The 27668-nt window shown below is 40.0% G+C and overlaps 1 protein-coding gene across 11 annotated transcripts in view; it reads left to right on the top strand.

Moving 5' to 3' along the window:
* Positions 1-27668, top strand: part of DCC (DCC netrin 1 receptor) — a 1416568-nt gene that overhangs the window by 985675 nt on the left and 403225 nt on the right. For all 11 annotated transcript variants that reach the window (XM_055559274.1, XM_055559275.1, XM_055559276.1 and 8 more), the window contains 2 exons: positions 5296-5452; positions 26561-26715. In XM_055559274.1, coding sequence (XP_055415249.1) covers positions 5296-5452; positions 26561-26715 — 312 coding nt within the window. The remainder of the gene's footprint in view (positions 1-5295; positions 5453-26560; positions 26716-27668) is intronic.

The raw sequence follows: 27668 nt of genomic DNA on the forward strand, positions 1-27668 counted from the left end.
CTGGAATCTGGAAATAGATTGAAACAGGTCTTCTTCACCCCTTGCCTTGTACATCCTCTTCCCTCTGTGAATATCAAGTCAGTGTATGACTGAATGCATCCATTGATTTGTCAAAGAAAATTCCAGCATGTATCCTTCAATTCTATAGCACTATTACTATGGACAGTTTATAGATTGATCAATTAAATAGGTTTCTGGGAAAAGACTAGAAATGGTTTAGTGGAAAAGTGTGGTCTGATTTCTGAACAATCGCCCTGACAAAAAATTTAGAATGGGAATTGTTTGTAAGTAAGAGACTGCCTCAAACTTTATAATTGTCTTACATTTTATATACCTTACGTCTTCAAATTAGTTCCCTCTTCTTTAAGACAAAATTCATGGTTTAAAAATAATTCTTCACTCCAAGCATAACAATAGGAAATTGTAGACATTTAATAAATGTTGGTGACTTCTGTTTGGATACTAACCCAATATAAATTATTTTATGTAAAGACTTAGATTTAATGAAATATTGTACAGTTGATTAATTGTTCTCAAGTATTAAGTGAAAAATGACTTAAGATCACTATTTTTTAATTCACATTTCATAGCTTTACTAAAATTCTTAATACACTAGCTCAAAAGCCATGATTCTTTGAATTTTGAAAATAACATTAAATTTTAGAAGAAAATGTTAGTCTTTGTCATTTTCAACTCTATATATACAAGCTTTTTTTGATAAGCTTGTGAAATTACTTTGTGAACTATAAAAACTGCAAACCAAAGTTTAAATGTTACCTACTTCTCCATTTAGACAACTAAATAGATGTTTGCCCTTAGCACAGTTAGATGATCCTATCGTTTTACTAATGTTCTCTATTAATATTTTATTAAAAAAAATATCAAGTTAATAAACACAGCAAATAATGTATCTGGTTGAGCTGCATTTATGATGTTTTAGTTTATGACATGGGGAGTAACAGGGAAGTGAGCCTATTGGTTGTTTGTTTAATGCAAATTAAATATTTTTGTGTTTTTATGAATATATCTTATCATCTTTCATATCTCTTACAGAGTTTGCAGGTTGAGCACTGAGAATAAGCTTGGAGAACAATTAATGTCCATAAACACTGTATATTAAAAATCTGATGGAAAAAATGTCTTTGGTATCTAGAAGGGAATGTAGCCTTACAGAAAAATTAACCCAATATTGTAATTGTTATCAATGCTATTGCAGTGACCTCACAAAAATGTTATTTAATAATTTAGGTTTTAAAACTGTTCTTTAGATTTATATTATCCTCTGAAATCATCTCCTTTTTTGGATTTTGCTATGATAATTTTTTTTTTTAAGATCCTTTAATAAAAGAAAGAAGACTAGGTTATAGTGTGGCAAATTTGCCTCCTCTTCTCCATGACAACAGATAAAGAAGCTGTAACCATGACAACAGTAATGGGCCAGGGAGATTAGGGGCAGACTGGAGATTAGGCCTCCAAGAGCAAAGAAAAGAAGTCCTGATTGGCTCTTTATTGAGACCTTATGTGAAGACAAGTTACTGTTGAGAGAAAGCATGGAGGATTAGCAAGAACAAAATGATTGCCCCTGTATAAAGTAAGAAGTCTTTCCTTTGTTAAAAATGTGTCCATTCCTTTTCATATAACAACTGTTGAAATTGAGGTAAAGAGTCCATGATTAATTTTAGTCTGATCTTGATTTGATAAATCGAGTCTAAACTAACTGTGTAAGAAGATACTTTGGAAGCCAGGAGTGAAAAGCATCTGAGTGAACCCCCCACAGATCCTCGCCCCGCCCAGCAGTTTCCTTCATGGCAGCCCCTGAAGGGTGGAGAAACCAGCTCATTTTTGATGTGGTACCCCCATAAGCAGAGTGCTCTTGGGAAAGAAGGATTTGAAAATTTATCTCCTATTATTTTAAAGCTTATCTTTTTGACTTCTTAAAAATCTCAAAAGATTTTTCCAAGTCATCATTGTTTACATTTTGTTTAAAAAAATTTTTTGTAAAAAAAAAAGTCTTAAAAGGATCCCATATACTTTAAACTGATGAGATGTATAGGTATTACCTTTGAGAAAATGTACTGTCTATGATTTCACATGATGCCTTGATAATGGGGCATTCATTATTTTTGAAGTGATAAATTTATAGACATGAGAGTGTTTGGTCAAATGGTGTGAATATTTTTTCATTTTAAAGCCTTTTGCCAAATTGAATTCTAAAGAGATTGTATTCTTACAGACTTCAGCTGACAGCATAGAGCTTGCCCATACCCTGACTAATACTACATATGAACATTCTTTAAAGTCTTGCTACCCTGACAGATTTTTAATAGACTTTATTCTGACTTTTAGATTTTATTTAAATGTGCATTTCTTTTATTATTTGTCAGGTTGAATCTTGTTTTTAGTAAAATTATTCATTATTTGATTTTCAGACATTCATGTTTATGTTAGATATTAACTGTATGTCTGTTAGCTATTCTACAAATACTATGAGTCAGTCTTTACAGAGGAAACACACCTACAGTAAGTCAAGAAGAAAGGAGGATTTAAGTGAATGAAGTGGACTTGTTTAAGTGGGAACTGCCTGTGCCGCGGCCCTGGGGAACCACAAGTGGTTCAGCCTGGAGAAAGAAAGCGTGATCAGTATCAGCAGCAAAATGCAGTGTGCATCCAGGCGAGCCCCACGAGAAGAGTGGCCTCATCTCCTCCACCCTAGGAGGGCTGCAGAGGATAGGTGCTTGCTGAATATTTGCAGAGGGAGTAGAGCTAATGTGAACATGAGCAAGTCTCTGCCCAAAGCTGTTATTTTTCTGGCAACAGAACACGTGAGGCTATTGTGCGGGAAGGCGAATGCTCTGGAATTACACTCACCTTACGGTGGAGGAAGTAGATAGATAAACCCCCCAGTGTGTGTCTCCAGAGGCCTGTGCGGCCTTGGCTCCCAGAGTCCCCAGGGAGGGTGCTCTTCAGTCACCCTCAGTGGCAATCCGCCAGGGAGCTCCCTCTTTCCAGCCTTCCCTCCTGGCCCTGTTTCCTTCCCGACTCCTCACGGGTCTTTCCTGGGATCACCATCCAAATAAAGCGTGCGCACTTAGGGCCTCGGTGCGAGGGAAGGCAAACCAAGAAAAACGACAGACAGGAGCAAGGCCGGCCGGCAGACTGAGAAGCTTGAGTTTCTCTGAGGTAACGAGTAAGCACAGAGGAGAAAGATGAGAGAGTGATGAGCTGGTGTGTCTTCATACAAGTTGATACTGGTTGCTGTACAGAGAATGAATTCGAGGGAGATGAGTGGAAGGTAAACAGGGGAGCTGGAAGACCGTTGTGGCGAGTCTGGTGAGAGAGAACGACAGCGTGGAGAGAAGCAGAGATGAGATAGATTAGAGGTAGCAGGCGTCTCCATGAAGGGGAAACCTCGCAGGGGCGAGTGAGGGGAAGTCAGGAAGAGGGGATACGTGTCTAGGGTTGTAGGCTACAGATTTGAGAAGACATGTAGACACAACTAGGTCAAGCGGCCCTGGAGGAGAAGCAGGCTGAGGGGGAGTGATAAATTCACTTCAGCGTGAGAGTTTGAGCTGTCCACGGTGTGCGGAAGCAAAGGTTTTTGTCAAGGAGCTTAACTCCCGTATATTTAAGAAAGATGCTTCCTACCCTGGCCTCCGTCTGTCCCCTCCCCTTATTACTCCATCATAGAAGATTGACTGACTCACCACCAGTCTTCCATTCATGTCAAATACTGTGCTGATCAAGAAAGCAAGGGGGGAATTGTATCTGCAAAGAAGCTGGCTAAGAATCTGTGCAGCTAGAAATAACTGAAAGCTTTTTGCAGCTCTTGAAAACCTCTCTTTCTCACTGTATTGTAAACTGGTTAAGTTTCTAGGACCGTTGGGAAATAAGAACCCCCTGCCTCCCCAAATGGATTTTCCAGTGAACAGGAGTTTAGTTCACAGCAGGAATGCCCACTCAGCTAGCCCCTGGAGAAAGTAAATGCAAGAATGGAAACTAACTTCAGTAAGAATTAGAGAAAATGGCCCACCAAAGCCAGTTTGAAGATTAAATGTAGACAAATGGGTACTTGTGCTTTGGGGCCAGAAATCACCTGTCAAATTGAAATATGTATTCCTTAGACTTGGGGACTTGAACAAATAAGAAGAAAATGGAAATATCCAGCAAATATTAATTATGAATTCACAAACACATACACACACACAAGCACACTCTCATTTAACTGCAAACATCTGTTAAAGATTATAAATGCCCCTAAGGTATTTGAAAACCCAGTTTTCCAACTGTGGATGATTCAGTTATTCCTATAAATAACAGTCATTGAATTTGGATTTAAATATGTACAACAAGTATGGTACAATGGTAATTCTTGATGTCCGGTGGAATTTTCAGTCTTTCCTTCTATTAGCATTGCTAGTAGAATTGCTTCTACTTGTTATATCTTTCAACATTTAGTTTGCTACTTTTAATTTCATGTGCTCACTGGAAACAGTAAAACAAGGTCCTTCACATTGTATCTAGAATGATGTAAACCGGCAGTCAGAGTGGAATAAGATTTTATAGTAACTGCTTGGTTATCTAAAGCATGTATCAGTACTTGGAAGAAATTCCCTGGTAGGCCAGTGGTTAGGACTCAGTGCTGCTGGTGCCTGGGTTCAATCCCTGGTTGATGGACTAAAATCCCACAAGCTACAGGATGCAGCCAAAACAAAAAATACCTGTAGTAAGTCTATTTTCCCTGTTTCATGCTGAAACCGAACATTTTTGCTTATGGTCATGAATCCCTTTAGCAGTAGAAACTGGCCATATACGATAGAATCGTGTTATTAGTTTGCCAATATTTTATGAACTCCAAGAAATCCTAATACACTTTTTATTGAGATATACTTGGTTTACAATATTGTGTTAGTTTCAGTTGTACAGCAACGTGATTTGGATATATATTTTTTTCTGAAATATATGTGTGTGTGTGTTATATATGTATGTATTTTTTTCCCATATGGGTTACTAAAAAAAAATTCAGTCTAGTTCCCCATGCTACACAGTAGGTCCTTGTTGGTTATCTATGTTATATATAGTAGTGGGGGAGGGATAATTTAGGAGTTTGAAATTAACCTATACACTCTAATACACCTTCGATTCCACTGTTGTACCTTTGGTTTCTCTTTCCTTCCTTCCTTTAGAATGGATGGGAATGCACCATTCCACATTTGCTGCCGGGCCTTCCTTGCCTTCCTGCACGTTTCCTGCCCATGTCCCCCTCACTTCTGACAGCCTTCTCTCCTTCCTTCGTAGCCATCCTGAGCTCCAGTGTCCTCCCATCCGCTCCCAGAGACGTGGTCCCTGTCCTGGTCTCTAGTCGGTTTGTCCGTCTCAGCTGGCGCCCACCTGCAGAAGCAAAAGGGAACATTCAGACTTTCACGGTCTTCTACTCCAGGGAAGGTGACAACAGGTAGGTGCAATCAAGAAATTCAGCTTAACCCACCACGTCTTTAAATGTAGACTGTGGGGTGATGGTGGCCAGAGGTCTTGAGCAGGATTTTGGAGACCGTGAGGAAGTTCTGCCCGCTGCCTTTCACTCATTATTCAGTGGAGATAATTGAGTTGCTTGTGTGGTTTTTTTAAAGCAGGATTGTGTACAGAAGCAAATTCAGGGTTTTTTTTTAAATTTTTTATTTTCAGTACATTGAATCTACTCAAAAACACTCTAAAAATGTACAACTTTTCCTTTTAAACAAAATATAGTAAAACATTTTTTAAAAAACCCAAATAGAATATTTGACATTTACAATTCAAAATCAAAGTAGCAGAATATTAAATATTTACAAAACTGTATCTTTTAAAGATATGTATAAAGTTACATGCAATTGAGTTGGCATAAAAGAATGGCTCAATAATGGGAGATTTCCCCTCATTCCTAAAAAGAAAATACATCCATTAGAAGCTGTGTACACAAGTTTTTAGTTTCAGTACCAAGGCCTCTCTTTGTGCATCTAAGAACTTTAGATGTGTGAGGGGCTTCTTATAACAGCAGGGTGGGGTGTCCGGTGCAAATTCAATTATTTATAGAAAACTTCTTTGAAAAAAGACAAGCATGTAAATATATGCTATCAGGCTTTGGTTAAGTCTCCTTGATTTTCAAAGTGTTAAACAGAATTCTGAATTCTTAATTAGGAATTAAGCTACATATTAATAGAATCAAATGTGGGAGAACCAGTGTGGTGAGGTTGCAGTCTCAGCTCTGTCACTGACATGAGGCGATCTCCAGAAAACCACATAACTTCTCTGAGCCTCATTTCATTCTTGAGTAAAGAGTACTAGTAGTACTTACCTTAAAAGTTTTTGTTATGATTAAATTAGGTTGCAATTATAAAAGTCACTCAAGAGCAAGAGTCTTTAATATTATTGTCTAGGCAAAGTTAAGTTCAGTTCAGTCTCTCAGTCGTGTCTGACTCTTTGTGACCCCATGGACTGCAGCATGCCAGGCTTCCCTGTCCATCACAAACTCCTGGAGTTTACTCAAACTCATGTCCATTGAGTCTGTGATGCCATCCAACCATCTCATCCTCTGTCATCCCCTTCTCCTCCCGCCTTCAATCTTTGCCAGCGTCAGGGTCTTTTCCAATGAGTCAGCTCTTTGTATCAGGTGGCCAAAGTATTGGAGTTTCAGCTTCAGCATCGGTCCTTCCAAAGAATATTCTGGACTGATTTCCTTTAGGATGGACAAAAAGTTTTTGTTATGATTAAATTAGGTTGCAGTTATAAAAGTCACTCAAGGGTAAGAGTCTTTAATATTATTGCCTAGGCAAAAGCACGCCGTAAACGTCTGGTTTCAAGATTACAAGCTGCTGTTGCTTTTGACTTCTTTGTTGTTTTATTTTGTTTTCTGGTTTTTTTTTCCTTCCTTAAAGTGTTTCATGATTTTAAGACTTTGAAGTTTGATTTGTAAGTCTGTAATAGATATTGCTTAAGTTCCAATCTATAAGAATATACTGTATATAATATCTCATTTCTTTAAATTCATTATGCTAATTTTATAATCTATGTTTAACCATTCTTATATCTGCAGTCTGTGTGTCTGATTCAGCAATATGTTTCTTCTGACTCTTCTTCATGGGAGCTTATTTTTCTTCCCATGTTTGGGCGATTCTTGAACTCTATTGGGCTATTGTGAACTCTAGTCCTTAGAAATTTGTCTGAGGGAATTTTTGAGGCCCAGATTTAAAGTACATTCTCCTGGGAAGATTTTCTTCCCCAAAATGAGTCCATATTAAACCAAGTTTTTGTTAAGATGTATTTGGTCCATGCAGGCCTCATGTGCTTAGTCCCTCAGTTGTGTCCGACTCTGCAACCCCATGGACTGTAGCCCGCCAGGCTCCTCTGTCCATGGGATTCTCCAGGCAAGAATACTGGAGTGGGTTGCCATGCTCTCCTCCAGGGAATCTTCCCGACCCAGGGACTGAGCTCTCCCACACTGCAGGAGGCTTCTTCACTGACGGAGCCACCAGGGAGGCAGGTCGCATACTGATATTTCATCAGTTATCAGAAAGCCCATTAAGTATTTGCTTTTCTACCATTTTTAACATATCAACTTAAGTGGGTAAATGCAGACTTGTGTTAAGCAATTTTAAGAGGGTTTATTTATTTATTATTTTTTCCTGTTCCAATTAAGTTAAAACTGACACTGGGCTATAATTTCATTTCATTTTCATTTTCCACTGAAGCTTGCTTTTTTTCAGGATCCTGGCTATATGCAGGGTTCTCTAATAGACCTTATACCCTACTTTAACTGCAAACTTTGTTTCTTATTCTCTTTTCCTGTTAGTTTCTAAAATTTATAGGTCTAGACTTCTATTGATGGGCAAGTACCCTAAGTTAGAGTCATCCTGCGAGTCTGCTTTCCCACTATAATTCTCTTATTTTGCTGCCAGCATATTCATGGGTAATTTTTTTTTTGTAAAAGAGATTTTGAATAATTTACCCAGCATTTTTTCACATACTGTCCAGCTAGCCATATTGCTTGAAATGGAGTTTTGTTATATTTATCAAATGCCCATATGATTGGTATCATTATTATTTATCATTAATTACTGGCACTTGAACAGGTATATTTGCATTTAAGCATGTTCAGTGTTTGGAACTTTTATTAAAGATTAAAGCATAAAGCCATTCTGTAAATATCTCACTTAGAATGAGTCAGAAAGCTAGGGAGTTCCCATTTCCATTTTTAAAGCATTTTGTAATTTTCTCTCCTCATTATTTTTGTTTTTTTTTTAATATTGCCAATTAAAGATGATTAAATGATGAGCATGTGAAAGCTGAATTTACATCAGAGAAACATTATGTTGCCAAATCCCAACGTTCTGTAGACAAGAACACCTATTTTGAAATATACTCAGTGGACCTGCCTGTGCCTCTCACAGAGAGGGAACAGCATCATTAAATTCTTTAATGGATGAGGATTTTGATAGGGTAACTAGGGTCTTTACAAAATATCTGTTGACTTGGCGGAGTTGCAATTCCCAAATCTTTCCTTCCACATTAAACCTCCTCTTAAATAACTAGTTCAAAGTGGCCATGTGGGAAATATGACCTGTTTTATGCATCTCTGTATGTTTTAGAGGGGCATGAGGAAAGAAGAGAGCGAGAGGGAGAAAGAAAGGGAGCTAGAGAAGCAGAAAGACCAAGAATGGACACGTGTCCTGTTGGGACCCAGGTGTCCGCAAGGCTGAGCTCACATTAATCCCAGAATGACTATTCATTCTTCTGCGGGAGAAGAGACTGGATGGCTGTCACAGGCTGTCACCTGTGCCTATTGAAGGCATGTGCGGGGGAAGCCCGGATCGAAGCGTCAGGCTTCCAAGTGTCTCAAACTTGAGTGCTTTAGCCACATGGTGATCTTCAGGAACCCTTCAGGGTCTGAAAGGGACAGTATACTTGGGCTGGCAGGAGTGGTCTTTAGTTCAAAAGGCTGCAGTGTGATAACCGGATGGCACGCTGAAACTTCTCTCCTGCTGCGTCTCAAAATGCTTTTCTTCTCAGTTCACAGCAGCCGTTAAAGTATATCCTTTTTAAGTTTCTGTTTTCTTTTACGATTTGACCTGCCTCTACCATGAAAGGAAAGAAATACACCAGCACCTATCGCCTGTGTTCCCTAGGGTCATTCATTACTGTGAAGAAGCAGACCTTTGTTTCAGTTTTATCTCTGCAACTACATAACTCTGTGACCTTAGGAGAAGCCTCTTAAGTTCCTTGCATGCAGCTGTGAAGACTGGAGGTAATAATTCTTGCCCACTTGTCTTCCTGTGTTCACATGGGTTTCTTGGAGGCATCTTAAATTCAACCTGCCCAGAACCATTCTCACTGTCTCCTCCTTAAGTATATATTTTCTTCACTTTTCTTGGTTTATGCTTGTCCCTTTCATCCTGTTGACCAAGCGAAAAAACCCATGTCATGTTTTACTCCTCCAGCTCTTAGCGCTGCCATTAGTCACCAGGTCCTCTCATGGCTATCTTGGCCACAGCTCAGCCATGTCTCCTTTCTTTCTGTTATCTCCACCATCACTTATATGATCGCTGACAATAGTTTCTCACCTTGTAATCCATCTCCCTCACTGTCTCAAGCTGTCTTTTTGAAATACAGTTTGGATCACTCACTTCACTGCTTAAACAATGTGAAAGTGTTTTAAATTTAAATATGATCAAATTTCTATATAAAGACATGCACGTAACGACTACCAAATTCCCTTGAATGGAAATCTGTCTGCAATCTATACATAGATAGAGTGTAGTGCCTCTAACATGTGATGGTTAAAAATATACCACATATGTCCAAATGGCTAGATTTGGAAATGGCCCCATGGTTTTATCAGATGTGAGCTTTGTGAATTCAATTATGTAAAAACCAGGAATAATATCTCTTTGCTGTGATGGGCGAAGGGAACATGAATTCTACCTATCAGAATTGCTGTGAGAACTAATTGAAAGAATTCAGTGAGAGCATCCAAGTCAGTCACTGCACAGTGGCAGGATGCAGGTCTCAAAAATTGTTTGAGCTGTAAGACAGACAGTATGGAAAAGGCTGAAAATAAGGCTCAAAGCTGAGGGTTGTATCACCGTAACAATGGGTTGCCATCTTTTATATGAACCATTTATGTTCAAAGCTGCTCACTGTTTCCTGCTAATAAAAATATTTTATCCTTTATTCATCTATTGATATCTTCCTTACCTTTCAAACCCATGGATCAATCCTCCATACCCTCTTGGGCAGTTATTCCTCTGGCCGTACCATGATTCTTGTCAACAGCACTCTGCAAATTCTCCATGCTCTCACTTTCAGACATCATACTTTCTCTGATTTTCCTGTTTCTCTCTTCTCAAATCTCCAGTACCTTCCCTCTCTCCCCCTCTTTAAATGACCTTCCTCCTAGTTTCCTGGAAAATAGTAGTACTCGGAGTAGAAGTTGTATAAGCTTCCATTTAAGACTCTGATTACAGCCAACCTTGATTCCACGGGGACCCTGTACTTCATTGATTCTATGGTCTTCCATGGTCCCTCCTCCTTCATGTTCTCCTTCACTTGTTAAAAGCTAAAATTCTGCAGTCAATTCTTAGAAACACTGACATACACCAATGCTTTGCTTGTGATTCTCATTTAATATTAGTTTCTCGGGAAAAAAAACCAACTCAAGTAAACTAATTTTCTGTCTACTTTTTCTTGTGCTCTTGGAGCTGAATATACCTGGAAGAAAATGTGCGGCTGCGCCGATAGTCTTGAAATTCTTCACTACTCATCTGGGAGTTACATTGCACAGAGCAGTCAGCCTCTCTCACACATGACCCTAGATATATTTAAATCTCCAATACTTTCCCTCTTTCCCCTGCTCTTAATTAACCTCCCTTCTAATTTCCTGGAAAATAGTAGCACTCGGAATAGAAGTTGTATAAGCTGTGTATCTGATTTACCTATCTCAGTGGATCTTTAAGTATGGAACCTGTCTTTCCTCAAATTGCTGTGAAAGAATTGGCCATGCTCTTAACAGGGCCAAACGTTCACTTAAATATTAGATCCCACCCTGTCTTGCAAACAACAAAGCTTCAGGTGAGTCTTTCTCCTCCTCATCAGTGTTTTGCACCTTGGGCTATCATGCCCATCAGCATGCAAGCATGTATCTGTATTTTTCATCTCAACACACCATTCCTCTCAGTCTTATTTCTCCCTTTTCTATCACTTCATTCTTTTCCCTTTTACAGCAACAGACCTCGAGTTGTCTAGGTGAGGTGAAAGTCACTCAGTCATTTCTGACTCTTTGCGACCCCTGGACTATACAGTCCATGGAATTCTCCAGACCAGAATACTGGGGTGGGTATCCTTTCCCTTCTCCAGAAGATCTTCCCAACCCAGGGATCAAACCCAGGTCTCCCGCATTGCAAGCAGATTCTTTACCAGCTAAGCCACAGGGGAAGCCTTGTCTAACTTTACTCCAATGCCTTACCTCATATCCAGTTATGATTCTATCCCTAGTATTTTACTGAAACTGATCTTAGCAGGGTTTACCAGGTGGCATCCATGATGCTAAACCCCATAGTCAATTCCTGGTCCTCTCATTACTTGGGTAGTTAGCAAATGTTGTCACTGTTGATCACTTCCCCTATCATTAAACATATTCTTCTCTTGGATTCTATAATAGACATTCTCCTGATTCTATTCCAGTCCTATGGATTCTATTCTGGTCCTATGGATTCTATTCCATTTTCAGGCTTTTTTTTTACATGTTACTCTTAGTCTCCCTGACCTGTGAATATTAAGTTGCCCTAGAACTCAGACTTTGGAGATATCAATTCATCTAGTTTGTGACTTTATATCAATATTTTGTCAATATGTTGATGCCTTCTAAATTTGTACACCTGGACCTGATGTTTTACCTGCAGTTCTGAATAATATAGCCCAATTCCTTTCTGATTTCTCAACTTTGATTTGTCATGAGCATCTAAAACTTATAAATGAAATATCTATTTTGCTTTGACCTCAATCCCCTTCCAAAACTTTGTCATGCCAGAGGTTCCTCCATCAGTAAAATCTGCATATTTCTCATTACTCAAGCCAAAGTCTTTGGAGTAATTGTTAAGACCTCTTTTTTTCCTGAACCCCTACATCAAATCCATCATCAAGTCTTAGCAGCACTGCCAAAATATATCATGAATCCTTGATAGAATAGGATACCTGATTTTTGCTACAAAATAATGCTAAAAGACTGGCTTTTGTGATTTATTTTAAGCTGACTGATGGGAATAATTGGGTCCTCATATCATTCTGTCTAATTTTGTATTGCTCAAAATTTTCTATAATTAAAAAAGTTGACTATATAAATGAAAATAAAGCATATACTGAATCCTGCCACTTCTTACTTCTTACTACCATCAAGTTTCATCCATACTATTGCTACAACCTCGCAAGTCTATTCTTCCCTTAGCAGCTGGAGTTAACCTAGAGTTCACACAAGTGACTACCTATCTCATTCAGAGAATTATCATGGTATCCTCTGTTGGAAGTTTTACCTGACTGCTAACCTTCCCCGTGTCCTTATTCATTCTTATTCTTCACCACTGAGTTATTACCTTTTAATTATCGTTTCCTGAAAAGGATTTCTTACCACCAGAATATACGCATTATGTGGGCAAGGATGTTTTTATCACTTTTATTCATTGAGCTATTCTCAGCACCCAGAGCAATGCCTAACTTAGAGTAAAACCTCATGGAATAGTTGAATTGAAGTTCCAATTGAAATGTCAGTCACCATGTGAAACTCTCCAGGGTCCTATAGGTCAGAAGTCATCAATTTCTCCTTTATCTGCCCCTTTCACTTTGATTATGTGACTATGGTAAGTATTTGGCACCTTGTATCTGGTTTTGTGTTTGTTCGACTATATGTGTATTTCTCTCCCCAGCAATTGAGACAGGATCTTATTTATAATTCTGTATCCAAGTGTCTAGTTTCCTGACTTCTGCAGATGTTTACTGATCGGAACTGATAAGATAAAAGTGGCGGAGAGGCAGATGTGATATTCTTAATAGATTTTCCCTCAACCAATAAAGCAAACTGTGTTACTGAGAGGATGAAAATGCTGACTGCAATTCAACGGAAACTTTTTAAATTGAGAAACAAAAAGTTGATTTTGAAATTTGATTCCACTATCTTGGTTCATTTTCTGTTTTCTGGCTCTCAACTAGAACAAACATGAGCCATGTCTCTGAGTGATTAGCTGGGATGCTTATTTGCCCGTATAGGTTTATTTAGCCCCTTAACACAACAGCTTTTTAAAAGGTAGTGGATTTAACATTCACCTCAGATTTGCGATGGCCTTGCCAGGCAAATTACTCTAGCTCAGATTATCATTAATCTGCCTGACTGGTTAATGGTGTCAATAATGCACGTGCCACGGTTAACATTTTTTATTCAGCCCCTCAGGAGCTTTCATTGCATAAGTCAGAGGCCAACATAAATTCTAGAACCTGAAAGCCAGAATTCACAGACATCCAGCTGTCTCTCCCTACTACCTAAAAATCTTTAGAATGGAGAATGATCTTAGGGATCAGAGTCCAACTTTCTGCTACTTAAACATCTAGCAGCTGATGCCCAAGGGAGGGGTCAGTTGCATCCCTAAGACCAGAGTAAGCATCCACACTGAGACACTGAGAGCAAGCATTTGTTGACTACTCACTGGTACCAGGAAGCAGGCATCTTAGATAAATTGTCTTATTTCATCCTCACAGCAAAACATCGTCCAGACGAGGCTTAAAGAGGTTTATACCTCCGCTATACAACTGGCAAGTGGTAGCACCAGGATTGAAGGCAGGCCTGGCTCCAGAGCAGGTGTTCTCATCTCTACACCTGCTTGTTATCAGCAGTTAGTGGATTAATCTGGAAGAGAATCAAACTTTCTTGATATTTTCAGAATTAGGATATGGATTTCTTTGACAGGCTTCTTTCTGATAATACTCTGACTTAATGGTGAGGCTGATTTGCATCCTTTATTTACTATGTAAAGCACAGTAGCAAATTTTTATATGTATGTAGAACATTATACCCTCCATTCAGCAATCTAAAATTATATATGAAGTGTGACTCAGTGTATTCACAAGGTTAAGGCTTTGAGGCTGTGAAATTGAACTTCCTGGGCTTTGATTCTGGCTCAGAATTGAACTAGCCAGGTGGCCTTGGGCCAGTTACTGGTGCCTTCATTTCCTTATGTGGAATAATAATAGTGCCTGACATGTAAGGTGGTGATGAGTATTAAACAGGGTTGAGAAAGTGCCTGTAACACTTGGTCATTGCCTGGGACAGATGGATCCATGGGATGGATTCATGTGAGTTGGAAGTGAAAATCAATGAAATAAAGGCATTTCCCAATTCATGTTTAGAGAGTTTATCGCTTTCACAAATGTTAGCACATTTGATTCTCAGATAAGGCTGGTATGATAATCTCTGTTTTACAAATGAGTTTTCCTGGCTCAATTCAGAAAGTCTATAAAGCATCAAGAATACACAGAAGAACTATACAAAAAAGATCTTCATGACCCAGATAACCACCACGGTGTGATCACTCACCTAGAGCCAGACATCCTGGAATGCAAAGTCAAATGGGCCTTAGGAAACATCACTATGAACAAAGCTAGTGGAGGTGATGGAATTCCAGTTGAGCTATTTCATATCCTGAAAGATGATGCTGTGAAAGTGCTGCACTCAATATGCCAGCACATTTGGAAAACTCAGCAGTGGCCACAGGACTGGAAAAGGTCAGTTTTCATTCCAATCCCAAAGAAAGGCAATGCCGAAGAATGCTCAAACTACTGCATAATTGCCCTCATCTCATACTCTAGTAAAGTAATGCTCAAAATTCTCCAAGCCAGGCTTCAACAGTACTTGAACTAAAAACTTCCAGATGTTCAAGCTGAAAATAGTAGAGGAACCTAAGATCAGAGGAACCAGAGATCAAACTGCCAACATCCATTGGATCATCAAAAAAGCAATAGAGTTCCAGAAAAACATCTACTTCTGCTTGATGACTATGTCAAAGCCTTTGACTGTGTGGATCACCACAAACCTTGGAAAATTCTTCAAGAGATGGGAATACCAGACCACCTTACCTGCCTCCTGAGTAATCTGTATGGAGGTCAAGAAGCCACAGTTAGAACTGGATATGGAAAAACAGACTGGTTCCAAATCAGGAAAGGAGTATTTCAAGGCTGTATATTGTCACCCTGCCTATTTAACTTCTATGCAGAATACATCATGTGAAATGCCAGGCTGAATGAAGCACAAACTAGAATCAAGATTGCCAGGAGAGATATCAGTGTCCTCAAATATGCAGATGACACCACCCTTATGGCAGAAAGTGAACTAAAGAGCCCCTTGATGAAAGTGAAAGAGGAGAGTGACAAAGCTGACTTAAAACTCAGCATTCAAAAAGCTAATCATGTCATCCTGTCCCATCACTTTCATGGCAAATAGATGGGGAAACAGTGGAAACAGTGAGAGGCTTTATTTTGGGGGGCTCCAAAATCACTGCAGATGGTGACTGTAGCTTTAAAATTAAAAGACACTTGCTCCTTGGAAGAAAAGCTATGACCAACCTAGACAACATATTAAGAAGCAGAGACATTACTTTGCCAACAAAGGTCCATCTAGTCAAAGCTATGGTTTTTCCAGTAATCATGCATGGATGTGAGAATTGGACTATAAAGAAAGCTGAATGCCAAAGAATTGATGCTTTTGAACTGTGGTGTTGGAGAAGACTCTTGAGAGTCCCTTGGACTGCAAGGAGATCCAACCAGTCCATCCTAAAGGAGATCAGTCCTCAGTGTTCATTGGAAGGACTGATGCTGAAGCTGAAGCTCCAATACTTTGGCTGCCTGACAGGAAAATCTGACTCATTGGAAGAGACCCTGATGCTGAAAAAGATTAAAGGTGGGAGGAGAAGGGGGCGACAGAGGATGAGATGGTTGGATGGCATCTCCAACTCAATGGACATGAGTTTGAGCAAGCTCCGGGAGTTGGTGATGGACAGGAAAGTCTGGCATGCTGCAGTCCATGGGGTTGCAAAGAATTGGACATGACTGAATGACTGAATTGACCTGACAAAGCATCACCTAAGAAGCTATAGAATTAGGAAATATTATAAGCAAGGATTTTAATGCAAGTTTCTAGTCCAGTGATCTCTTTACTATATCACTCAGAGTAAAAGATACTTCCTAAAAGGACTGTGGGAGTTCAGATGGGAGAAATAAAACACTTTCATAAGCATCATTCAGTTTAATCCTCACAGAAACCCTGTGAGTTTAGCAGATAAGGGGCTGGTATCTTCTTTTTGCAAATGAAGCAGAAAAGTTTCCGAGACAACCCCTGACTTGCTCAAGGTCACACGCCAGTTTTGTGGTAGAACAGACACTGGACAGGGGCTTCCAACTTGCAGCTGTTTGCTTTCCATGGCTCTATGCCACTTCAGGAAACCTCTGCTCACTGCTTGGGATTAGAGACCAGCTTTTCATGACTGGCGTGGACAATTCATTTAGAATGCATCATGTGTTATGTTTTCAACACAGTGTTTACATATTCTTTCCCTGCCCCTCAGAGTTGAGAATCATGCAGCTGATGAAGCTTGTTATGAAGGGAGTGTGTTGTGATACAAAGGCTCAGAATCCAAAGCTCCACCTTCAAGCTGAGTCAGGCCTCCTGTCACTCTGCTTCTCTGCAAAGTGTAAAACCCTGTCCATCCTAAAGTGTTCTAGATCACAAAATGAGAGAAGAGTGATTTAATTTTTCCTGTGGTCTTGATGCATATAGAAATATAAAACATGTCATTGACAGATTTCCAGTTTAAATGAAGGACCCATTATTCACCTGTGAGTTGACCACGTGTCCAGAACTGTATTGGAAGTAATAGAGGAGGGTATAGTCTCTTAGAAACAGTTTAGTCGTGTTTAGTAGGTAGGCAGGACTAAGGTGTATCCGTGAAGATGGAGCAGTGGGGAAAGATTCTAGAAGTAGTCAGGAAGCAGAATGGACAGGACAGGCTGGAAGATTGGACAATAATTGTGAGACAGAGGGAGTTTTCAAGGGTTATTCCTAGGATTCACCTTATGGCGAGACAAGTTGCTGAAATTAGGATGGTGGAACAATCCAAGTTTGAGAATGAAGATCAGAAAGTCACACTCAGACATGCTACGTTTGATATACTTTTCAATATTCAAGTTGGAATGTCAAAGCAGGATCCTCCTTGAAAATAGAAAGCTGGAGCTCAGAAGAGAGGTTTGGGTTGGAGATATCTATCAGGAATTTGTCAGCATGGAGCTGACAGTAGCAGCTAGAGAAGGGTAAGACCGGCCGACCCCAAATCACAGGATGAGGACAGGACCCAGAGGTGAGTTATATTTATTCTGAGGGTATTGGCTGGAACTAGTAAACCGAATAAATCATTTGAATCCAAAACTTTTCCTTTTCCATGAAAAAAACAGTTGTATTTGTTGTTGCAGTCATTATTGGTTATATAACTAGTGTTTTGGCTGTGTGCTAGATGCTAAAACAAATTATGTTAAGACAAAATTAAGCCTGTTCCTCAGAATGTGTGTGTGTGTGTGTGTGTGTGTGTGTGTGTGTGTTTAAACAATTCAAGTAAAAACAGAAATTTTAACCAAAATTTAGTGAAAATACCTCTGACCAAGAAGATGACTTCCATTCCCCCATTATGCTTTGTTTAGGGGTGGGTCACCTCTGAGCCTACTTTCCCTTCAAGATAACACTGACTCCAGAGTCTCTGTTTCTGGGGTGAGAAAGGGTGGCCCTTGGGTGGTGGTTGCTGCTGTCACTTTGAGCCCTATTTCAGTAAATAGCTTGTTTCCAATTAAAATCTTCCCATCTTTGCACCCTTGCTGCTTTTATTAAAGAAATAAAAATTAAAGTAGAATGGATCAAAAGATGTTAAAAATCTCTCCATTAAAAGTACCATAGGTCCTTCCTGAAGAAGGAGTATTAATAGAACTCTTCCTTTTTAAAGCAATTAATTAGGCATTTGATACATCAGGACAGGATCTGTGGCTCAGCTCACAGCTGTGACTGCATGTTAACACCCTGCTATACTTAGGCAAGAGGATATATGTTTACTTAAGATGTACGCTGCAGACTGTTTCAAATGATCCTCTAAGAAACCATACCACCTTAATCTTTAAACTGTGTTTACTTCTGAAATGTAAATACAGCAGTGCTGAATTCAGCTAATAAACACACACACACACAGGTAATTTTCTATTCCCAATAAAGGATGATAGATTTTTAAAAAAAAACCTTCTTTGAGGAGATCTCACTCTTTTCAAATCATGAGAAAGAAACCTAGGAAAGTGAGGTGGCATCTGAAAGCCACACAAAGGTGGAAGGAAACATTTCAGAGATCACACTCTGTGAAGATGTTATATAATTATTCTATTAACGTTATTATTTTTATTTATGCTTTCATTTAAAAATGAGCACCAGCAGCATAGGCATTATTATAATTATTTTTAAATTTTAGTTAGAGGGTAATTGCTTTGCAATGTTGAGTTAATTTCTGCCACACAACAACGTGAAGCAGCCAGAGGTGTACATATGCCCCCTTCCTCTTGGGCTCCCATCCCTCTAGACTGTCACAGAGCTCCAGGTTGAGCTTCCTGTGTTATACAGCAACTTTCTACTAGCTGTCTGTTTTGCATATGGTAATATGTATCTTTCAAGGCTACTCTCTCAATTCCCACCCTCTCCTTCCCCGCTGTTTCCACAAGTCTGTTCTCTATGTCTGTGTCTCTATTCCTGCTCTGCAAATGTTCATCAGTACTATTTTTGCAGATTCCGTATACATGTGTTAATAGATATTTTTTCTCTTTCTGACTTACTTCACTCTGTGTAACAGGCTCTAGGTTTATCCACCTTACTAGAACTGACTCAAATCTGTTTCTTTTTATGGCCGAGTACTATTCCATTGCATATATGTACCACAATTCCTTTATCCATTCATCTGTCAATGGACATCTAGGTGGCTCCCGTGTAGCATAGGCATTCTTTATCTGTAGTGAGTATATGCAGGCTGAGTGTCAATAGGATATGAATGGAATATGACTTCTCTTCTGAAATAATTCACAGTTAATTCAGAGAGACTAACATGTCTGTCATTACAATGTGATACAGGCTGCAGTGGACATGTAAACCAAAAGCAACAGAAGCACAAAGGAGATAGTATTTTATGCTGCTTGAATCAGAGAACGTAATGGTAGGAAAGCTCTAGCCAGGAGAATTTATTTGAGTTAGAGTTGAAGAATGAATAAGCTTCTGCCAAACCGAGAAGGGACTGAGTCAGGAGAAGGTAACTCCAAGATAATCAAAATTAAAAGAATTAATGAAAGTCAGAATGACAAAGGTAGGGATGGACAGGGTGTTGTGGGGCAGAGTGACCCATTTACAGATGATTGTGTTAACAGTTGGGCCATGTCTTAAAGGTCTTTGAATCTTGTCCCAAGACTTGGATATTGTATTAACCATAGAATGGCAGCCAGCATGATGTTTTGGGCATGGATTTGACAGACTATGTATGTGAGAAGAGTGTTTCTGTCAACAGAAGACAGAACTGGGAAGACCAACGACAAAGAACTAGGAAAGCTATTTTAATGCAATGCATAGTAAGTAGGAACCAAATCAGGAGCCAGTTCCAGGCGCAGGACAATATAGTCTAACCAGAGTTAGGGCTCAGTGCATACTGCTCAAGGGCCACCATGTGTGACTCCCTGAATTAATATGTATCAGCATTTAAGTGTTACCAACAAGGGTTCTTGGCCTTCTTAATAGAAATTGATCAGAGTCCAGACAAGAAATTTAGGCAAAGCTTTACTGGGGACCCTGCTGCAGCAGCAGGGAGAGAAAACCAACCACAGGTTCTCTTGCTTGCTAACTCCCCGAGGGGAGCGGAAACTTGTTCCTTGTAAGGGGTGAGGATAGGGGTGTGTCTGGGGATCAGGCCAGAGGAGTGGGTTGCATGGTTTGCCCATGCCTTCTTAGGTGGCGTTGTGTGCAGAGGGCGTGCCCAGTACCCTGGTTTTGCTCCAGGCTCCTCAGAAGTGGCACTTGGTCTCTTTGTATCTTTTTTGGTCTTTTTGTATCTTCCATCCAGAATTTGCCCTAAGTGCCCATGCAAGCAGTTACTTCTAGTCCCTTACAGTTTCTTCGTATTTTGTTGCTCCAAGACAGGGTTATCCAGATGCAAGCACAGCTGCACTGCAGCAAAGGGTCCCAGGCCCCAGCCTATCCATAAGGAGGTTTTAGATGAAAAGCCTGATCTCAACAAAGCAGCAGAATTATTGTTACTGGGTCAGAGTATATGCTTTTAGAACATAGTAGTTATTTTCCAAGAACCCTTAACCAGGTAAACCAAAGCCCAGAGAACCAGAATTTACAAGAAAGAGGTGCTTCTTATTAACGAACTCCTGTTAGTCTCCACGTGAAGGTCAGAGAAGGCAAGTTGCCTACACCTTTTCCAGCTAGCAGAAGAAGACAGACTATATAATTTATACTCTGTGGATGGTCAGTGAAGGAATAGGCCGTGAGTGGATTCTGGTCTCTCTGCTTCAGTCAACTTAATCTTCACTTGCCCACACTGACTCAGAGGCAAGTGGAAAATAAGTGGAGTGATGATATTCTGGACAGTTCATCTGCCACCACAGATCATGACTCTGAGTTCTATGGGTTTGATGGGTAATTATGTCTTCAGAGTCATCAGCGAAAACTTCTTGGAGATGCAGCCAGGGTCCCCCTCCGCTTTCCCAGGAGTGGTTGGTGCGGTGACAGGCAGTACCCACTGAACACGTAACTGGACAAACTCCTAACCTCTCTGTTCTTCAGAACCTAGTGCATTTATCTGCCCATTTACAGAGGAACATGGGCTAGAATGAGCAAAATGAAGTCCTAATTGCTAACTGCCTAAAGACAGAGGTATGGAGAGTTTACTTTAGGTGCCTGCCATCGCCAGCAGCATGCAACCAGAGACACAAGTCACAAGCTGTCCTTCCAAATTCAAATTTTATTTCCTTGTTGGGAGACGACTCACAAACGTTTGCTTTCAGCTGTTAAAGAACAAATGGGGTCATCAAAAGCCACCTGCCAGTCTTTGTAACTGAACACATCTGTGGAGGGTGACATGGCCGTAAATGTTGTTTTCTTGGAATTCATTGGTGTCACATTTGACGTCACCCCGTAGGAGCCTAGGAAGCATCAAAGCAACATGGCACCAAAGCCCAGATACCACGGGGCTGGGGGACTATGCTGGGAAACTCGGGGGACACCATTCCTTCTCCATTGCTGCCGGCAAAGCCTCTTCCCTTTCAAAGAGTATTGCCATTTTCATTATCGAAACTTGTCTGATGCCTCTAGTTCTTACGACTTTAAAAAATTGAAGTATAGCTGATTGACATCGTTGAGTTCATTTTGGTTGTACAGCAAAGTGATTCATATATATGTAACTATATATGAATACATGCATATATTCATATGCATGTATTCATATATGTGTGTATGTGTGTATATGCATATACATGTTCTCTTTTCTTTTCTTTTCCAGTATGGTTTATCAAAATATTGAATGTAGCTCCCTCTGCTCTACAGTAGGACCTTGCTGTTTATCCGTTCTCTGTGTAACAGTTGGCGTCTGCTGACCCCAAGCTCCCAATCCATTCCTCCTCCACTCCCCCTCCTCCTCTCAAGCAAGCACAGGTCTATTCTCGACATCTGTGGGGCAACTTTTTTTGATTTGACTTATCTCTGTAAACAAAATTAACTTGACAGAAAATGTCAATATTTATATGTTTTTCTTTGTGATTTTACCTCTTATTACTTTCTCTCTTCAGATTGTGGAAAGTCCTTTTGGACTCAAGAACACTTCTTTCCTATAAGGTTGTCATTTTTTTTTTTTTTTTTGTATAATAATAGAAATAGAAGCAGTAGTAAGTGCCATGTATGGAAGACTCCATGAATACCAGGCTTCATGCCTACTGCTTCATATGGTTTACATACAGCATCTCATTGAAATCTCTAGAAACTCTATGAGGTAAATGTTTTTATAGCACCAGTTAGCACTTGAGAACTCTGAGGTTCAGATAAATTAAAGAGAAAGCTGGGAAAACAGCCCTTGGCTTTAAAATGCTGTGTGTGTGCATGTGCGCTCAGTCATGTCTCCCTCTTTGCGACCCCATGGATTGCAGCACATCAGGCTCTTGTCCATGGGGTTTTCCAGGCAAGAACCCTGGAGTGGGTTGCCATTTTCTCCTCCAGGGAATCTTCCCAACTCAGGGATCAAACCCACATCTCCTGCATTGGCAGGAAGACTGTTTATGACTGCACCATCTGGGAAGCCCTAAAAATCCTGAATCTTTTACCTAATCTACCTAGGAGTTTGATGTTACCTCACTCTGATAGGATAAGTAGATTCCTGAAAATTGGCACATAACATGGAAATGCTTAGATTAAATCTGTATTTAAAGCCATTAAGAGCCCACGTTGAAGAAACTAGTGGTAAAGATTCTTTGTTCACATTGTGTATAACATTGAAGAAATATTAGTTTTCCATATCAATAAACATAACTTTTTCATAACTCTTAATATTTGAAAGCTGCTGGATCCCATGTCCTGGCTATTATAAACAGTGCTGCGATGAACAATGTTCTAATGAGGTGGATGAAACTGGAGGTTATTATACAGAGTGAAGTAAGCCAGAAAGGAAAACACCAATACAGTATACTAACGCATATATATGGAATTTAGAAAGATGGTAATAATAACCCTGTATACAAGACAGCAAAAGAGACACTGATGTATAGAACAGTCTTTTGGACTCTGTGGGAGAGGGAGAGGGTGGGATGATTTGGGAGAATGGCATTGAAACATGTATAATATCATATATGAAATGAGTCGCCAGTCCAGGTTCTATGCACTATACTGGATGCTTGGGGCTGGTGCACTGGGATGACCCAGAGGGATGGTACGGGGAGGGAGGAGGGAGGAGGGTTCAGGATGGGGAACACGTGTATACCTGTGGCAAAACCAATACAATATTGTAAAGTTAAAAAATAAAATAAAATTAAAAAATTAAAAAAAAAAAAAAAAGCTGCTGGAGATTATAGGAACCTAAACTCCCTTCCTTGTGATGAAATCCATCATCCCCTTTTTATGTGAGTGACGTCTCTATCATATGATCTTTGATATTCTTACCTGGACACACCCAGATGTTCTTGTCTTTTTTCCTTTGAAGAGTGCCTTTTCAATGGGTTATGCCAGCACATCCTAGAACACAGCTATTTCACAAAAATTATTTAGTAATTACCTAAATAAAGTCAATCATGAAAGCTGTCCTTCCTTATAGATACCCAAGCAGTTTGGCATGCAAATTGGACCTACATGAGTTTGGGTGAACTCCAGGAGTTGGTGATGGACAGGGAGGCCTGGAGTGCTGCAATTCATGGGGTCGCAAAGAGTCAGACACGACTGAGTGAACTGAACTGAACTGAACTGATGTTGCTCAAAGGTCTAGAAAATATATCATGAAACGACTCACAACAGGTGATAGTTACCCTCATCCTCACAGTGGTTTCTGAACACCCAGTGTCCCTTCTTCCTTGTAGAATTCCATGTCTTCTACCCAAAGTGCCCATGATCCAAATAGGCCCCTTGTTTTCCCCTGTTGTTGAATGATACTGATTCTGGACCTAAGAATGAAGCCCCAGATCTCACTCTTAACTGGGATTTGCTGACTATGAGTCCTTTGCAAAAAAAAAAAAAATGTTGTTTCTCTAAATCTTACTTTTGCATTTGTAAAATAATGCTAATAAAACCATCATATTTATATAAAAAGAGAAGAAATACATATAGCAGCTCCCCTACTGAAAGAAAATAAGATGCAGGAATCTGTACGTTCATAAGGCGTGCAATCTGATTATGAGGATTTTCTTTTAAAAGTAATATATTGGCTTAAATAATTTTAGTTTGATAGGGTCAATGAGTGTGATGTGTGGTACATGGGGATATTATCTGATGTTTCTTAGTCTTACTATAGGTCACTATGGAATCCCACCAAACCCCTCCCCAACTCTGTCATAATTCAGCCTTGTGGCAACTTAACACAGTACTCATACAGGAATGCCTGCTGCTGCTGCTAAGTTGCTTGAGCCGTGTCCGACTCTGTGCGACCCCATAGATGGCAGCCCACCCGGCTCCACCGTCCCTGGGATTCTCCAGGCAAGGGAGTGGGTTGCCATTTCCTTCTCCAATGCAGGAAAGTGAAAAGTGAAAGGGAAGTCGCTCAGTCGTGTCCGACTCTTCCAGACCCCATGGACTGCAGCCCACCAGGCCCCCCCATCCATGGGATTTTCCAGGCAAGAGTGCTGGAGTGGGTGCCATTGCCTTCTCTGACAGAAATGCCAAAACCTGGGCTATATCCAGATTCATATGGGATGCTTGGGTTTCATTTGTTTATTGTGATAAAATATACATAACATAGCACTTAAAATTCTAACCATTTTGAAGTTCAGAGTTCTATGGCATTAAATACATTTACCTGTGGAGCAACTCTCCCCACCCTCTATCTCCAGAATTCCCAACTAAAGCTCTGTTCTTATTAAATACTAACACCACATGCCTCCCTCCTCCTTGCCTAGGTTAACACCTAGGCTTCATATTTTAATTACGAGCAGTACCAGATAAACTCATGCTAACTGCTATAACAACTAAACCCTCAAGCTTATAATGGCTCTAGTTTCTCTGACTCTATAAAGTAGAAAAAATGATGTTCCTGATTGACAGGCAGTTCTTCTCACAGGTCCATTCCAGAATTCTTGCAGAATTTGGACTCCTCCATCATGATGTGGGGCTTCCCAAGTGACTCAATGGTAAAGAATCTGCCTTCCAATGCAGGAAGATGCAAAAGACGCAGGTTTGATCCCTGGGTTGAGACTATACCCTGCAGTAGGAAATGACAACCCACTCCCATATTCTTGCCTGGGAAATACCATGAACAGAGGAGCCTGGCAGGCTACAGTCCATGGGGTCACAAAGAGTTGGACATGACTGAACGACTGAGCACACACATCATCAGTGTTTGGTTCCAAAGTCTGCCTGCTGCTATGTGGCTCCTCTCGCCAGGCCTGGAGTCAGCATGGACATCATTGGTTAAACCCAGTCCCATGGGTTCATCTAGGCTTCACGAGGGCCAGGACATAGGATCCAGTGCGTGGAGAAGGAGAAATGAGTTTGAGGAGGAGCCAGCCAGTCTCAGTCATATCAGTGAAAGTAAGAGTGTATATATACCCAAGAATCATCATTCATCCCCTTAGAACTTTGCTTTCACTTTTCTCTTTGGAAACTTAATTTGCCCTGTCAGAAAAACAGATTTCATTTGGAATATCTCCCTGAAACAAAATAAAACTTGTAAAATTGAAATGAACATATAATTCCACTGAGATGCAAGAGGTAGCATCTAGAAATAGAAACCTTAAGAAACAGTTGAGTGGCTTAGAAGGAACTCTTTCTTCACATTCAATTACCCGAGACCTGTGAGGATATAAATATCTGAAACCATGTATGTCCTTAAAGCATACTTCAGAGGTTCTTGTTTCTAATGTGTTAGGATCTATATCCATAGGCTTTGTCTTCTCTTAATATGTACTATAAATCCCACCATGATCAGCATATTAATTCATTTGTTTGGAACCACTAAGGAAGATCCCCTGGAGGAGGCCTTGGCAAACCACTCCAGTTTTCTTGCCTGGAATATCCCATGGACCAAGAAGCCTGGCAGGCTACAGTCCATAGAGTCACAAAGTGTCAGACACAACTGAAGTGACTTAGCATATGCACACACACTAAGGAAGGTTTTAATTGGAAAATGAATGGGAATCATCATATAGTAGTGGCTTGAAGAAAAGGCAAGAAGATGTGTATTGTACTTCCTCCTCACACAGGAGGGAGTCTACTTCCTTTTACTAACTTCACTTAACATAACCACAGGACTTCAATCTCTATACACATCGGCATTTAGCATCTGCCTTTCCCTTTCCTATAATGGAAGAAAATAACGCATTGGTTGGCAGTACTGACAAAGACTGATTTGTGGAATAATCGAAACCCTAATTTCTGTCATTAGCTCAGTGTTTGCAAAATGCATCTTCCTGCCTGCACTCCAGATGTTCATTCTTATTTTACTAGCTCTTTGTTATGAGTTTGACGCTAAATGGTAAAGTGTCAAGGGGAAAGACTTTAGTACGCAAGGTTCATGGGAATGGCATAAACTTGAACTCCCCAGAAACCCTGCAACATTTATTTGTAGGCCCTTCCAGTCCGTTTGCCTCCCAGAGTGAGCCTCTGAGACCTTGCCTTACATGCAGCGTCGACAGGAAAGGAACCTTTGGATCCACCTTACTGCTCTCGCTTGTTAAGTAAAGGTTGTGCCTGAAAGTGTTCATATGGGAATCATCTTTTCCTGTGACTTTTGTTTCCCAGGGAACGAGCAGTGAACACGTCGCAGCCCGGGTCCCTCCAGTTCACCGTGGGGAACCTGAAGCCAGAAGCCATGTACACCTTCCGGGTTGCAGCCTACAACCAGTGGGGGCCTGGGGAGAGCTCTCAGCCCATCAAGGTGGCCACTCAGCCTGAGCGTGAGTATGCGACGGGAAGGGCCAAGTTAGGAAGTGCTCATTTTCATAGGTGATATCTTTGAATCCCTTCATAGTAGTTTATTGAGGTGACAAAATAGATTTCTGGAGCAACACATTTACCCTGAAGGTTTTTAAAGATAAGATAACTTTTACAAAATGGCCTCCTCACTTTGGTGGGTCTGCAGAGCAACAAATTAACAACTAGAAAGGCCTGATCAATCCATCCGGTCTACATTTCCACTCCCGAGTGAATGAGTGACTCTAGCTGCCAGAACTTCATCATCAGCATTGGGGTTCAGCCTCCTGCACTGATTTTTTTTTTTTCAGATTTTTCCAAGTTTGTGTATGAAAAGTATTACATCAGAGAAAAACCAATGGTGTAGGACTTCTCAGTACAGGGGCTTATTCAGGAACTTGCTCATGCACTGAATGCCGTACAGAAGCTTCCAAAAGCAAACCCAGATTCAAGAAATGTAAATTGATAATTTCTACTGGGCAATCTCACTATCCTGTCATGTAAATGGCTATATTAAGCTCCACAAACAAAATAATGCTGCTAAATGTTCTCTGACCAAATTATAATTTAGTGATTTCTCCTTTTATCAAGGAACAAACAGCCCCCAAACTGCACTTTTAAAAGAGAGTTCTGTATTTCTTACAACATTATGAATTTTCTACTAAAACTTCTGATGTTATTTGGAAAGATTGATTGTCAATGAGTTGTTTGCCAACTTTATTTTGTTAAGAGTTTTAAAAAGTTGTAATCTAACGGTTAAATGAACTAAATGACTACTTCTAATGAAGTACATCCGTTATTTAGACATTTAGACACCTAGTTTCATCTACTCCTGTTTGTATTTTTTTTTTCAAATGATGCTGTTTTATTTGTATTCCCAATCATTTTATTTAAAACTCTATCTTCAAAATCACCTCACATGCTTTTGGAAGAACAT

Source organism: Bubalus kerabau, chromosome 21 (genome assembly GCF_029407905.1).
Source record: "Bubalus kerabau isolate K-KA32 ecotype Philippines breed swamp buffalo chromosome 21, PCC_UOA_SB_1v2, whole genome shotgun sequence".
NCBI classification, from domain to species: Eukaryota; Metazoa; Chordata; class Mammalia; order Artiodactyla; family Bovidae; genus Bubalus; species Bubalus kerabau.